Raw genomic sequence first — 12784 nt, 5'->3', positions numbered from 1 at the left:
TGGATATTAGGAACAAAGGCATCACCTGAATTACATATACCGCCATCCCCAAGACCAGCGTTTCCCAACCTTGTGCCTCCAGCTGTTTTGGGACTACAACTCCCATCATCCCTAGCTAGCAAGACCAGTGGTCAGGAATGATGGGAATTGTAGTCACAAAACATCTGGAGGCACAAGGTTGGGAAACACTGCCCAAGACAACAAAAAAGGGCCCAACCCATTTGTGGATGGATCTCTTGTGAGAAGCCATGATTACACTTGTGAGGTTTGGATCTCTTGATACACAAGGCAGTATAACTTCTATGGCTTTTGGCTCTGATACTGAATATTCCAGATGCTAACCAGTAAACCCAACCACAATGTTTGGGTGGATGGATGGATGGGGCAACTCCCTTATGAGGAAAGGTTGTACACAGCATATCGTTAACTATGGAACTCACTCACTTCTACAGGAGGAAGTGATGGTCATCAATTTAGATGGTTTTTAATGAAGATTAAATAAATTAATTAATGGAGGAGAAGGCTGTCAACAGCTACTGGCCACGTTGGCTGTGTTCCACCTCCACTCCCAGACACAGCAGTTGTTGGGAGTCGCAGGTTGGGCAGCATGCTCTTGTACTGAGGTCCTGCTTGTGTGCTCCCCACAGGCAGCTGGATTACCACTTACTGGATACTGGATTAGACGGCCATTGACCTTATCCAGCAGACTCTTCTTATGTACTAAGTTGTAGTGTGCTCTGTCCACCCCCTCCTGTTTATCTACACACATTTGGGAGTCCATGAGCTTCAAATGAGGATCATTCCAACTCTCCAGACTGAAATGTGTGATGTTTTTCTTGTAGCTGAGCTACCTTCCAATTTCTCAACAGTGATTGAAGAAAGAGAGCGTACAGATGGTGTTGGCTGTGCCCTTCTTCTTTGCCAGCTGCATGTTCTACTTAAACGTATTCTTGCTGTCATTGCTTTCTTGCTTCCCACTCCAACATGAATGAGTAATCTGAGTTTTTAATGCCACCAACATTGTGGCCTCTATAATGTTTTTTCTTTAATAATAATAATAATAATAATAATACAGGCATGAGTGGGAGAAGCACCTGGAAATTTTTAGTTCTAAAGACCTTTTAAGAGGTGGGGGACCAAAATAGGGGATATTTTTAAAATTAATCTGAAGAGCAGATTCCAGTGAAGTATGGCCATTGGTCACATAGAGTTATTGCAATAGCAATTGCTGATTGACAGAGAATCCTAGATATTTCATTAAAATTGTGCCTTCAAATTAATCTAAAACTCTTGCATCTATATTGTTTGTATTTTAAGGGTCCTAAAGGTGAAGCTGTTGGATCCATAACACAACCGTTACCCAGCAGCTACTTGATCATCCGAGCAGCTTCAGAATCAGATGGTAAATAAAAGCACATTCTGTAAATAACATTTTCTGCGAAGGGCAACACAGTAAATCCTAATGTGATTAAACAGTTTCAGGAAAAAATTTTTTTTACCAGCAACACCATGTGTAGCCCAGTTGTTTTTTGGCCCCAGGTTTCTTTTTCTCAAAGTATTCACAGTAGGATACATGTGGATTAAAAAAATATGAAAACCAGAGCTTGGTAATACAATGATAGTGCAATATAGGTACAGCTTCCCTGCAGAAAGACTTCAGCCTTGTAAGACTTACAAGGCACAGCTGATCTAATGTACATGACTCGTTGATTCTGTGACTATATATTCAGATTCCTGCCTCTACTTCATAGTTGTTGGTTTTTTTGGGGGGTGGGGGGGACCTTGAGAACAGATGGGAGGGGGGATGTGCAGAAATTGAAGAGGGAGAGGAACTCCTTGCGCTAACAGTGGAAGACTTCTTTGGATGCAGCCCAAAGTTCAGTGCCTCCCCCCCCCCCCCAGGTATATCAGAAGCTACAAGTGCTGCAGTCCCGAGCATACGTGAATAAAATCATGTCCTGCTGAAGTAAATGAGACTTAGCCAAAAAATATAGTTGGAATCTGGCTATAAGATGTGTTGAAAGAGCACAGATAAATCATTTCTGGTCTTGAGAGGTCAGATATAAAATCTTGGTTCTGTGCTTTAAAGCTACTCCCATATGAAATGCAGATCTAGCATACTATTCAAATGGTGAACTCAGTAACATGGGGTATTATACTAACAAAAAATATATATTTTTAGGTAGGTGTTGGATGGATGCATTGGAGCTGGCTTTGAAGTGTTCAGGTTTGCTCAAGCGCACAATGATTAGAGAAGGTAAAGAGCATGAAGTGACCTTAACAGATGGTGCACATGTGTCTTTCTATGGTCTGCTACGTGCAAACAACGTGCATAGTAGTGAAAGCTTCCCGTAAGTTGTTCAGATTTATAACCTTTATTGTGGTGGTGGTGGGGTGTGATGATGGCTGTTCCAAGGTTAAATTCTTACTGTCGTTTAAATAGTTTTCCAATGTTTTCTTTTATTGGTTACTTTTTTCACTGTCTTGGCAAAACTGCTGCTTGCTATACTTACTGAAAATATCACTAGAATTTTTAAATAAGCACACAAAAAAGGCACATGGTATTAAAATAATGGTATCTAAAAGTAAGTTTTTAGTTTCTTTATATATTCACATGTTAATCTGTTGAGTACAGATATGCTTAAGGATGCAATTGTGTTCATATATGTGCTAGTTTATGGTTGTGGAAGAGCATAAGTTGGAGGGAAGAGACAGTTCATCCGTCCCTTTTTCTTTTACACTACCTGCCTCATATTCTCTTCATAGGCTGGTGGATACCTATCCTAGAGGGTAGTGTTCGAAATTCCCATTGTCTGGGCACATTTTGTGACGGGGAAGAGTTCATTAATGCGCAAGCAGTTTCTGAGCTTTGGGTGCAGTACTGCACCTAAGATTTCGGATTAAAACTGCAGAGTGGAATGAAAGGAGGACCTTTTTCTGCTTCCCCACTTCCAGCTACTCTCTGAAGACTGGAGAAGAGACCCTCTTAAGAATATTAGGGGCAGGGGAAGGACTAGACCAGGCACCCCCAAACTGCAGCCCTCCAGATGTTTTGGCCTACAATTCCCATGGTCCCTAGCTAACAGGACCAGTGGTCAGGGAAGATGGGAATTGTAGTCCAAAACATCTGGAGGGCCGAAGTTTGGGGATGTCTGGACTAGACAATGTGAAAAATGAACATAATATTTTAGCTGCAGTTCATTCATTTTCAGCTTTGTATTGCTATTTTAAAAAATTGCGCCTAGACCAGGGGTCCCCAGACTTACCGGGCTTCGGGCCGGTGCCCGCTGCGCCGACTGCGCGGCGGGCCAGAGGGCAGGGGAGTGCACACACAGTGGGCCGGAGGGCGGGGGAGTGCGCGCCCGTGCGCATGCGCACACGCACACGGTCGGGAAAAAATCGCCGAAAATCGCTTGTGCGCATGCGTATGGGCCTCCCCCGACCCGGAAGTGCATCGGAAATGACCTCTTCTGGGTCGGGAGAGGCCCATACGCATGCGCACAAAGGATTTTCGGCGATTTTTTGCCGATTTTAAAGATCGCCGCCGCGCGCCGTAAGAGTGGGCAGCGGGCGGCGGGAGTCGTCGCGGGCCGGATTGGGAGGCCAATTGGGCCGCATCCGGCCCGGGGGCCGTAGTTTGGGGGACCCCTGGCCTAGACATTCCATTGTTGCGCCCATAAGCTAGGTTTAAGATGCTTTCATATCTCAGTTTCTAACACTGTTAGAGGGTCCCTGTAGACAAGGTAAATGGGCAAATAAATGACTTGAAAGCCGCCTCCGGCCCTGCACCCTTCATCAATGTTACAATTCTTTTTTGCTGTTCCCTGCTAACACAATACAGTGGTACCTCGGTTTATGAACACAATTGGTTCCAGAAGTCTGTTCATAAACCGAAGTGTTCATAAACCGAAGCAAACATTCCCATTAAAAATAATGGAAAGTGGATTAATCCGTTCCAGACGATGAAAAACACCCCCTAAAGCTTCAATTTAACATGAATTTCACTGTCTGCCAAGAGGTTTCCGAGGCCTATGGAGGCCTCCACGGAGGCATCGGAGCGCGACGGCGAAGGTGGAGAGACGTCGCAGGAGCGCGGCGGTGAAGGCCCGGCCTCGCGGAGGGGTCAAGAGAAGCGAGGCCGGGCCTTCACCGTTGCGCCCCTGCAGAGTGGAGAGGCTCGGGCTTGAGAGAAGCCGCCGCTGCTGCTGCCGCCGCCGCTCCAAGCAGAGCCAGGCGCACCACGAGCCACCCCAGCCAGTCCTGGCGCCTGGTGGTGGTAGCGGCTGCTCTGAGGAGGAGAAAGGTCACCCGGCTGGCACCACGTAGAGAGGGAAGGAGAGCTGCGAGCGCCACCGCCGCGCAGCCAAGCCTCTCACCGCTGTTTTCTATGCGCGAGGTAAGCGCTTCCAAAGGGACCCCCCCACCCGCTTTGAAAGAGACGCGGCCGCAGCCGCAGGGCTCCTTTCCACACAGTTAGCCTCCGTGAAGGCATCGGAGCGCTTCTGTGGCTGCGTCCCAGTCGCGGACGCTCCGATGCCTCCGTGGAGGCCTCCATAGGACTCGGAAACCTCGGGTTACTTCCGGGTTTCGATGGTTCGTAAACCGAAAGTTCGTAACCCGAGGTGTTCGTAAACCGAGGTACCACTGTAATGTTTTCCTTTAAAAATATCCCCTAGGAACAAAACAGTTATCAATATTATAGAGCTGACTTGTAGGGGGACCTGGGAAATGGAATTTCCTGGCCATTTCTACCGTACCTTGAGGCTATACAGGTAGCCCCCAGTTTACACGGGGGTTACATTCCGAGGCATTACACACGTCGGTGAAATTGTGTATATTTGAAAGCCATTGGAAAAGCCTGCAAAGCCGCCCTTCTGCCCCCTGCCCTGCTTTTTTAGTGACATTTCAGTGATGTCTTTATGACGTTTCCTGGTCACTTCCATATACACAGTTGTGCACATATTGAACGTGCATAAATGGGGAGCTGCCTGCAATCTTATCCCTCCCAAGCACATTTAAATAGCTAAGTACCACCAGTTCTGGAATAGGGCTTGCGCCTGTAGTAAACATTCTTCATGATATGGAACTGGTTTGCTATTGTTTTGCCAGAAGTTATGAAACAGTTACAAATAGAAACTATTGTCCTACTACTCCTGTTCAGCTCACTTGGCATGTTTCAATCACTCAGTACAACTGCAGGAGCAACAAACTACAGAGCGGTGATTGGTTGAGTTAGCTGTGAGTCACAATGCTGGTACTTACCAGTGGCTTGAACTGCTAAAAGACCCCACACTGTGACTGTAGCAATTCAAAGATAAATTATTGCAATGATTTCTTTAATTGCAGTGTTGTAGCTGTACAAACATTTCTGTATTAACTCATATTGATGTATTTTGCAAGAAATGCTATATATTTTAATACTAAAATGATATCTACAATTTTAATTGGCAAGCTAAGTACATTCTTAATTTGATCACTACCTATGTATGTGCGAGTATAAATGTAAAGGTATTTTAAACATCTAAAATGGAAAGTATGGGTCGTTTCTCTGCATCTATGGGGTAAGGTCTGCTATAAAACCTAAGCAAAAACATACAATTGCAGTCTAAGCTATAGTAATTGCAGATCTTTTTATATGCATAGTTACTTGGTTAGTGATAAAGTAATGATGCTATAGTATAAACAGAGGTGAAACCATATGGAAAAAGTCTGGAATTGCAGTTGCATGAATTAAAACTTGGTATAGATCCCAGCCAAATTTAAGTTTTCCTATGTCCCACTCATTTAAATGTGCTTTTAGTTTTTCCATTAAGTAAGACCAGAAAGTGCTTAAATTTGACCTTATCGTGCCTAATGTTTACTGAACTGACCATTCAAAAGCCATAAGTTGAGTTGAGTTGCTAAATTGTATAAAGGAAAGCCCCAGGATTGAAACCTATCTCTTCTTTTTTGTAGGCTAAATGATAGTGAAATTGAAAGGCATCACTTCAAAGATCCAGATATGTATTCTGATAAATCAGATAGGGAAAATGATCATGATCGCGATGAATCGGATAATGATGGCTTGGGAGAAAGTGACACTGACACATCTGAGCGGCAGGATGACTCATACATTGACCCTGAACCTGATCATATCAAGGAAACAACGTATTTGGAAGAAGTTCACGAAGAGCTTGGAGAGGTTAAAAAAAAAGTGTTTTTATGCAGTAGTAATGTTTTGGTTTTAACACAGTATTTTGAAACTAAAATTGTACCTTGGAGGGGCCTCACATAGTCAGTTTGGAAACATTCGAATTGCAAAATGGTTTCCTTTGCCTTTTTAACACACACTTTCTTGTCTATGGTAATGTCCCTCTAGCTGTAGGTCAGATTTCAGACCATTGGTAGATTAATTGCTTTGGTAGGTTAATTTTTAAAGCATATCTAAGCATAAGAGGCCACCATAAAAAGCAGAAGAAACTGGTAGGATTTGGCCAAGGGACTATGGTTGGCTAAAGTTGACGCAGATGTAGAAATAACTTGACAAATAAAAACGCTAAGAGCCAGCCATTCAACTAAACTGACCCAAAGGTAAACAGAGATTATTCTAGATTGACAACTGATAATGGAAGCTTTTAATGTTTAATAAATTATTGTATTTTAATGTATCTGTTGGAAGCCGCCCAAAGTGGCTGGGGAAACCCAGCCAGATGGGCGGGGTATAAATAAATTATTATTATTATTATTATTATTATTATTATTATTATTATAGCAGCGAGGACATGCCCAAGGGCATTAATCAAAGTAAAACAGAAATTTTGAATCTCATGGTTGAGTTGGAAGTTATAGTGTGTTGCAGGCTATCTAGCCTTGGTTTGATAAATAGCTATTTGGTGTTCTATAAAAAAATAGTTCACATTTCCTAAGTGCAGCATATGAATTGCTTCACATGTTGTGTTTTGGCCCTTGCTCATTCAGGGTTGCAGGCTCCGGGTTTTAATTCAAAACAAAACAAAACCAAAACCCAAAACTGCTTAGGGATAAATTGCGCACAGTTGAGACAATTGGAGTGCTTTCTCTTAAGTTGTTCTTTGGAGCATTATGTATTTTTGATAGGTGGGTAAAGCAAGTTTACTGACAAACATGGGCTCTGACCAATGCAAAATAAATATGAATTCATAGAGAAGGCATTGGCAATTTTAAACCATGGTGACTGAAACCAAATACCTTCTGCAAATGTGCTCTTTCAATTAGTATCATGTTTATGTTCTATTCTGCTTTGTTTTTGTTGAAGGCAGGAGAAGCTTCCCAAACAGAAACAGTATCAGAAGAGAACAAAAGCTTGATATGGACATTACTAAAACAAGTACGCCCAGGAATGGACCTTTCCAAGGTGGTGTTGCCCACGTTTATTTTGGAAACTCGTTCTTTCTTGGATAAACTCTCTGATTACTACTATCATGCAGACTTCTTATCTGAGTGAGTTGATTTCATTCCTCTACAATAAAAACTAACTTGATGTATCCGCTCAATATTTTGTTTTCAGAAGCATTTTTTAACATTGCTTTCTTAATAAGTTGTAAAACTTGTCAGGCCTGCAATAAATCATACTTCTAGCCCCTAGAATTTTCCCTTCTTTTGTGGGGCTTACCTTTAAATTCCTAAGCACCTTGGGATTCATGTATCTGAAGGAGTGTCTATTCCCACACCAACCTGCCCATGTCTTGAGAGCACCAAGAAAGGTGCTGATGCAAGTACTGCCTTTAGTTAGGGGTTTGTTATGGTTTTTACAAGGTAGAGGGCCTTTTATGCTTTAGACTTTGCCCCAACTTTAGAATTTCTTTCTAAAGGACTTCACACAGCAAGTTTTTCATTGTTATGAGAAGGCTTTCTTATTTGCTCAGGCATTTTAGCGTTGTTATTATTTCTAGTTTGTACATGATATTTTTTTTAGTTTTAACTTGTTTTGTCTTCTGCCTTGTTATATATATAGTTATATAGTTTATATATATATATATATATATATATATATATATATATATATATATATATATATATATATACTGGCTTTAAATTGTATTTCCATCTTGTATTTGAATTAGTTCTTATTCACACTTTTGTACACTGCTCTTTACTGTGTACAGACAAGATCTGCTTTTTACTCTCTCCACATGTGAATAGTTTTGAAATTTTATTGTACATAGTTATTTAATTAAAATAAAGACTGCATCCAAAAAGTACTTAGATTTGCCTAACAAATTTTGTTTTCTAGAGCTGCCCTTGAAGAGAATGCTTACAATCGTATGAAACAAGTTGTGAAATGGTATTTGTCAGGATTCTACAAAAAGCCAAAGGTAACACTTTCCAAACACTTTTTGTGGTAGCAAATCCCTTCCCCTTTCACTCTTTTTACTTGCTCCCACTCCCATAACACTTTGGTACAGATCAAAATTTGCCTACATACTCATGTATACCACCCACTATATACTCATGTAAGCTAGATGGGCGGGGTATAAATAAATAAATAAATAAATAAATAAATAAATAAATAAATAAATTATTATTACTACTACTACTATTATTTTTACTATTACTGGATACTAGTATAATAAGCCGGTAGGGTGGTGGGTTTAATCATGGTGTTTGTTGGTTATATCTGTAGCTGGCAGGGTGGGTTAAAGAGGTCCTTTTTCTCCCACTCTTCACCTTCCTGAATTAAAAATTTAATTTGATTATAAAGGTCTTCTGTGACCATGAAAACTTTTTGCCACGACCATGCTCACTATACCATGTGGCTTCTGGAGGGTGGGCCATTGGTCAGTTTTACCCTCAGCCCCCAAATAGTGACAGCTCTTGTGAGAGCTTAAGGGTGAGAATAATGGTTGTGCAGTGTAAAATCTAGCACAATAGTTGTGTTAGCAGTAGCTTGTTGTGCAGCAAGTTGTACATCAGGAAGTATCAGGGCTACAGCAGTCTGTTGCACAACCACCTGCGAGAACAATCCTGGCTTTCTGTCCTGCTGCGCAAACCATTCTGCTAGTACAACTAATACACAGCAATCATATAATCCTCTGTGTCTGGTTGACTCACTCCTCAGAAACCAAATAGCAGCTATGGCAAAGGTCCCTGTGAAATACATGCCATTTGGAGAGTTGGCGTGGCATAGTGTTGAACTGAGGCATGGGAGACTAGGGTTCAAAGCCCCACTCAGCCATGAAGCTCACTGGTGACCTTGGGCCAGCCAGTGTCTCAGCCTAACCTTTCTTCTTTGGCGATCACTCATAGCCGAGTAAGATTGTCTTCCATAAACACGATTTTAACAATGGGTCTGTAAGTGACTGTGGAGGCCAATTCTGGATCCACACGCCCTTCCACAGTGGGGACATTGGTTTCCAGGCGGGAGTTGATCACGGTGTGGATTTGCCACGCGTGCCTTTCTCTTAGCACGTTTCTCCCTTGCGTCCTGAGATTGAGTTTCTTCAAAGCCCATGGCAGCTTTGGTAAAGGCCTAACCTACCTCACAGGGATGTTGTGATAATAATATGGGGAGAGGGAGAACCATGCAAACCCCTTCGAGCTCCTTGGAGGAATTGTGGATTAAAAATGCAACTAGTACATGCAACTAGTACATGGTCAAATAAATACACAATGCTGCCTCTCTATGTTTGATGTGAGCACTGTGGTACTACAGTGCAAAGTTGGCAGGCAATGTTGTCTAGTGATTTGACTACTGGACTAGTTTAATAAAATGTAATGTGAGTCACTGAAATACATTTCCATAGTTGCTGTGCCTCTATATGCCCTACAAATATGAAATTTACCATAGCTTATCCTGAGAGAGAATGTCACCGTAGGGCTTTCCTTTAAATACTTACGAATTGAAAACTATTAGGCCCTTCTTTTTTCAGTTGCAATGTATTATCTTAGCAAATATTGCCTCTCTTTTCAGGGACTTAAAAAACCCTACAACCCCATCCTCGGTGAGACCTTCCGTTGCTTGTGGGTTCATCCAAGAACAAATAGCAAGACATATTATATAGCTGAACAGGTATTACCAAAGATGTAACAAACATGGTTTTTAAAAAAATAACTACTAGCATTTCTTCAAGTTTTGTATTTATTTACAGTATCATCAAATAAATGAAGATGACCAGAGGAGAGCTTGGCATAACAGAACCATAACACTTCTATTTTAGCATGTTTTATTTTTCCTTCTTTCCTTTCCTGTTTAAGGGATATCAGGTAGATTACACTTCTTCTTATTTTAGGCATAGGGCTCTTTCCTATGTTGAAGGAAACACCAAAAGGACAAGTGACTGGTTTCTCTTCATATAAATCTTGCATACAGTGGTGTACAGGACTGCAATTTTTATGGTGGAAGACTCATCAGACTTGAGGTATACATCAAATGTATTTTCCAAAAGAATCTTAACTGCACAGATTAGACAGATTCCATTGCTGATGGCATTGATTCCAAAATATTCCATGTGACACTCTGGATATCTCCTTCAAATGTCAGCAGGAATCTCTCAGCCAACTTCATCCCAAGTCTTTGCTGAGGAAAAACTTGAGGTTCTTTCTGATATGCTTGGTGATGTTTCGAAACCCATAAACTTGTTTCACAAAGTTGGGTAATCTGAAGGAAAGCGTTGTGGTGATATATGTGTCTATATTGAGAACTGACTTGTGAAGTTTGAGAACGATTCTCTATATTTGGATACGACTTGTTTGTACTTCCCACCTTAACTAAGAATAACATAGTTCTAGTTACAGGTAGGTAGCCGTGTTGGTCTGAGTCGAAGCAAAATAAAAAAATTCCTTCAGTAGCACCTTAAAGACCAACTAAGTTTTTATTTTGGTATGAGCTTTCGTGTGCATGCACACTTCTTCAGATCTGAAAGAAGTGTGCATGCACACGAAAGCTCATACCAAAATAAAAACTTAGTTGGTCTTTAAGGTGCTACTGAAGGAATTTTTTTATTTTGCTAAGAATAACATGTTACAGTTCTCAAATTTTCTAGCCCATATGTAAATATTCTTTCGGGATATATGTTTGAGTACCTCAAGTTTGATGGGTTCTCTACAACAGAGTAGAGTTTATGAGTGGAATGCTAATTCAAGGGCAAAATAATAAGTAATTGTTAAGAAAAGATGGTGGCTCTGTCTAGTAGTAAAACTGGTGCTTGAAATGCAATTGTGAGGTATGTGCATGTGTAACTCAGTTTGACTCACTTGTAACTATTACTTTCTCTTTAACAATAAGCCAATTATCAGCAGTCATAACTACCACAGGTTTTTGGTTAGTTCTTTAGTTTAATTATGTTGATGTCATGTTTTTGCACAAGTATCTCCAATAATATTTGGTGTTTAGCTGCATATTTGGTGAATTACATCCACTTGCCTAGTGATTAGGAGTCCAAATTATAATTCTTCTACACCCTTTGCTTGTTGCCACAGATTTTCACAGCAACTCACCTGCTTATATTGAATTATGTTGCTTTCAACAGGTATCTCATCATCCTCCAATATCTGCCTTCTATGTAAGCAATCGAAAGGATGGATTTTGCCTTAGTGGTAATATCTTGGCCAAATCCAAATTTTACGGTAAGATCTTGGGTTAGTTTTTTCAGTGTCACAAAGCACAAAAATGTGCCTATTTTTAATGATGAAAGTGTGTTAAATAAAAATGAATTGAAATAGCTTTCTCTCCAGAAAAAAGAGTGCCATAGTTCTTTTAAATAAATATTAGTCTACAGAATTTTCTGTGAGGACACTCTTTAGTCTTGTAAATATTCTGTACACTCTCTGGATGTGCTTCTTTGAATCTTAACATTTTATTGTCTGTCAGGAAATTCATTATCTGCCATTCTGGATGGTGAAGGACGACTGCTGTTCCTAAACAGAGGAGAGGAATATGTAATGACCATGCCATATGCACATTGTAAAGGTAAAAATACCAGTTTGGCCAATCCAACCTACTTACTATCCATTCTTGTTACAAGTGCTTTCCCTGCCTTCTGGCAAGCACAGATAGCTTGAGAATGAGACAAAGTCTGGGCTGACTTGTATGGAGGTATGATTAAGTGAAGAAACTGGAGAAGAAATGACTACTGTTTCTTCTTTTGTTCATAACCATAACTCAGGGAGAAAAATGATTGCTAAAAAATAACTGTTGCTTGTTTTGGCCCGTGAGAAATCATGGACCAGAGTATATCCCAATTTTCACACCAAAAAAATCATTTTTGGGTGGAAATTTGGTCCTTCCCTAATTTGGCAGACACATCCTGTCTGCAAAAATCCTTCAATAAATATTTAGTTGTGCTCCACAAAGGCCACTTCTTCCTTCAGCCGTGTCCTTTATTTCATGTAAGATTGAATAATGGGGTATACATGATAGATGGAGCATAAAATACGCTAAAACCCTCCTACTCAATGCAAAAGTGAGCCCTCTATGTGAAAGAACAGTCCAGATAGTTTGGATCATTTCTAAAAGAAGATTAGGGTTGTGAGTCTCCAAGGGGAGAGAAATTGATAGCTGTAGGTCATACTGAGCTTTGCACAGTGCTGGGACATTTGGAGGTTATTCTCTGTATACCTAAGAACAGGACAATGAAGGACACAGTGCTACATACTCATTAAAATCAGCAGACTCATTAAAATCAGCAGAGTTACTCCGTATATGGTGCTGTTGGTTATCACACAGTAGTTATGCATATCTGAACTTGAAACAATTTGAATTTCTGCAGAGAAGATAAAGCAGTAGAATAAATGTCTTCTAAATAATTACTTCCAATAAGTAATGTCT

General features: G+C 40.7%; 1 protein-coding gene across 12 annotated transcripts in view; it reads left to right on the top strand.

Moving 5' to 3' along the window:
- OSBPL8 (oxysterol binding protein like 8) overlaps positions 1-12784 on the top strand; it is a 72185-nt gene that overhangs the window by 48430 nt on the left and 10971 nt on the right. For all 12 annotated transcript variants that reach the window (XM_035126743.3, XM_088676864.1, XM_088676863.1 and 9 more), the window contains 8 exons: positions 1318-1402; positions 2183-2351; positions 5956-6181; positions 7274-7458; positions 8252-8333; positions 9929-10027; positions 11487-11583; positions 11828-11926. In XM_035126743.3, coding sequence (XP_034982634.1) covers positions 1318-1402; positions 2183-2351; positions 5956-6181; positions 7274-7458; positions 8252-8333; positions 9929-10027; positions 11487-11583; positions 11828-11926 — 1042 coding nt within the window. The remainder of the gene's footprint in view (positions 1-1317; positions 1403-2182; positions 2352-5955; positions 6182-7273; positions 7459-8251; positions 8334-9928; positions 10028-11486; positions 11584-11827; positions 11927-12784) is intronic.

The sequence above is a fragment of the Zootoca vivipara genome, chromosome 9, assembly GCF_965207765.1.
Source record: "Zootoca vivipara chromosome 9, rZooViv2.hap1.1, whole genome shotgun sequence".
In the NCBI taxonomy this organism is placed as follows: Eukaryota; Metazoa; Chordata; class Lepidosauria; order Squamata; family Lacertidae; genus Zootoca; species Zootoca vivipara.
The sequence above is the reverse complement of the archived record's forward strand: the minus strand, read 5'-3'. Positions and strand labels throughout refer to the sequence as shown.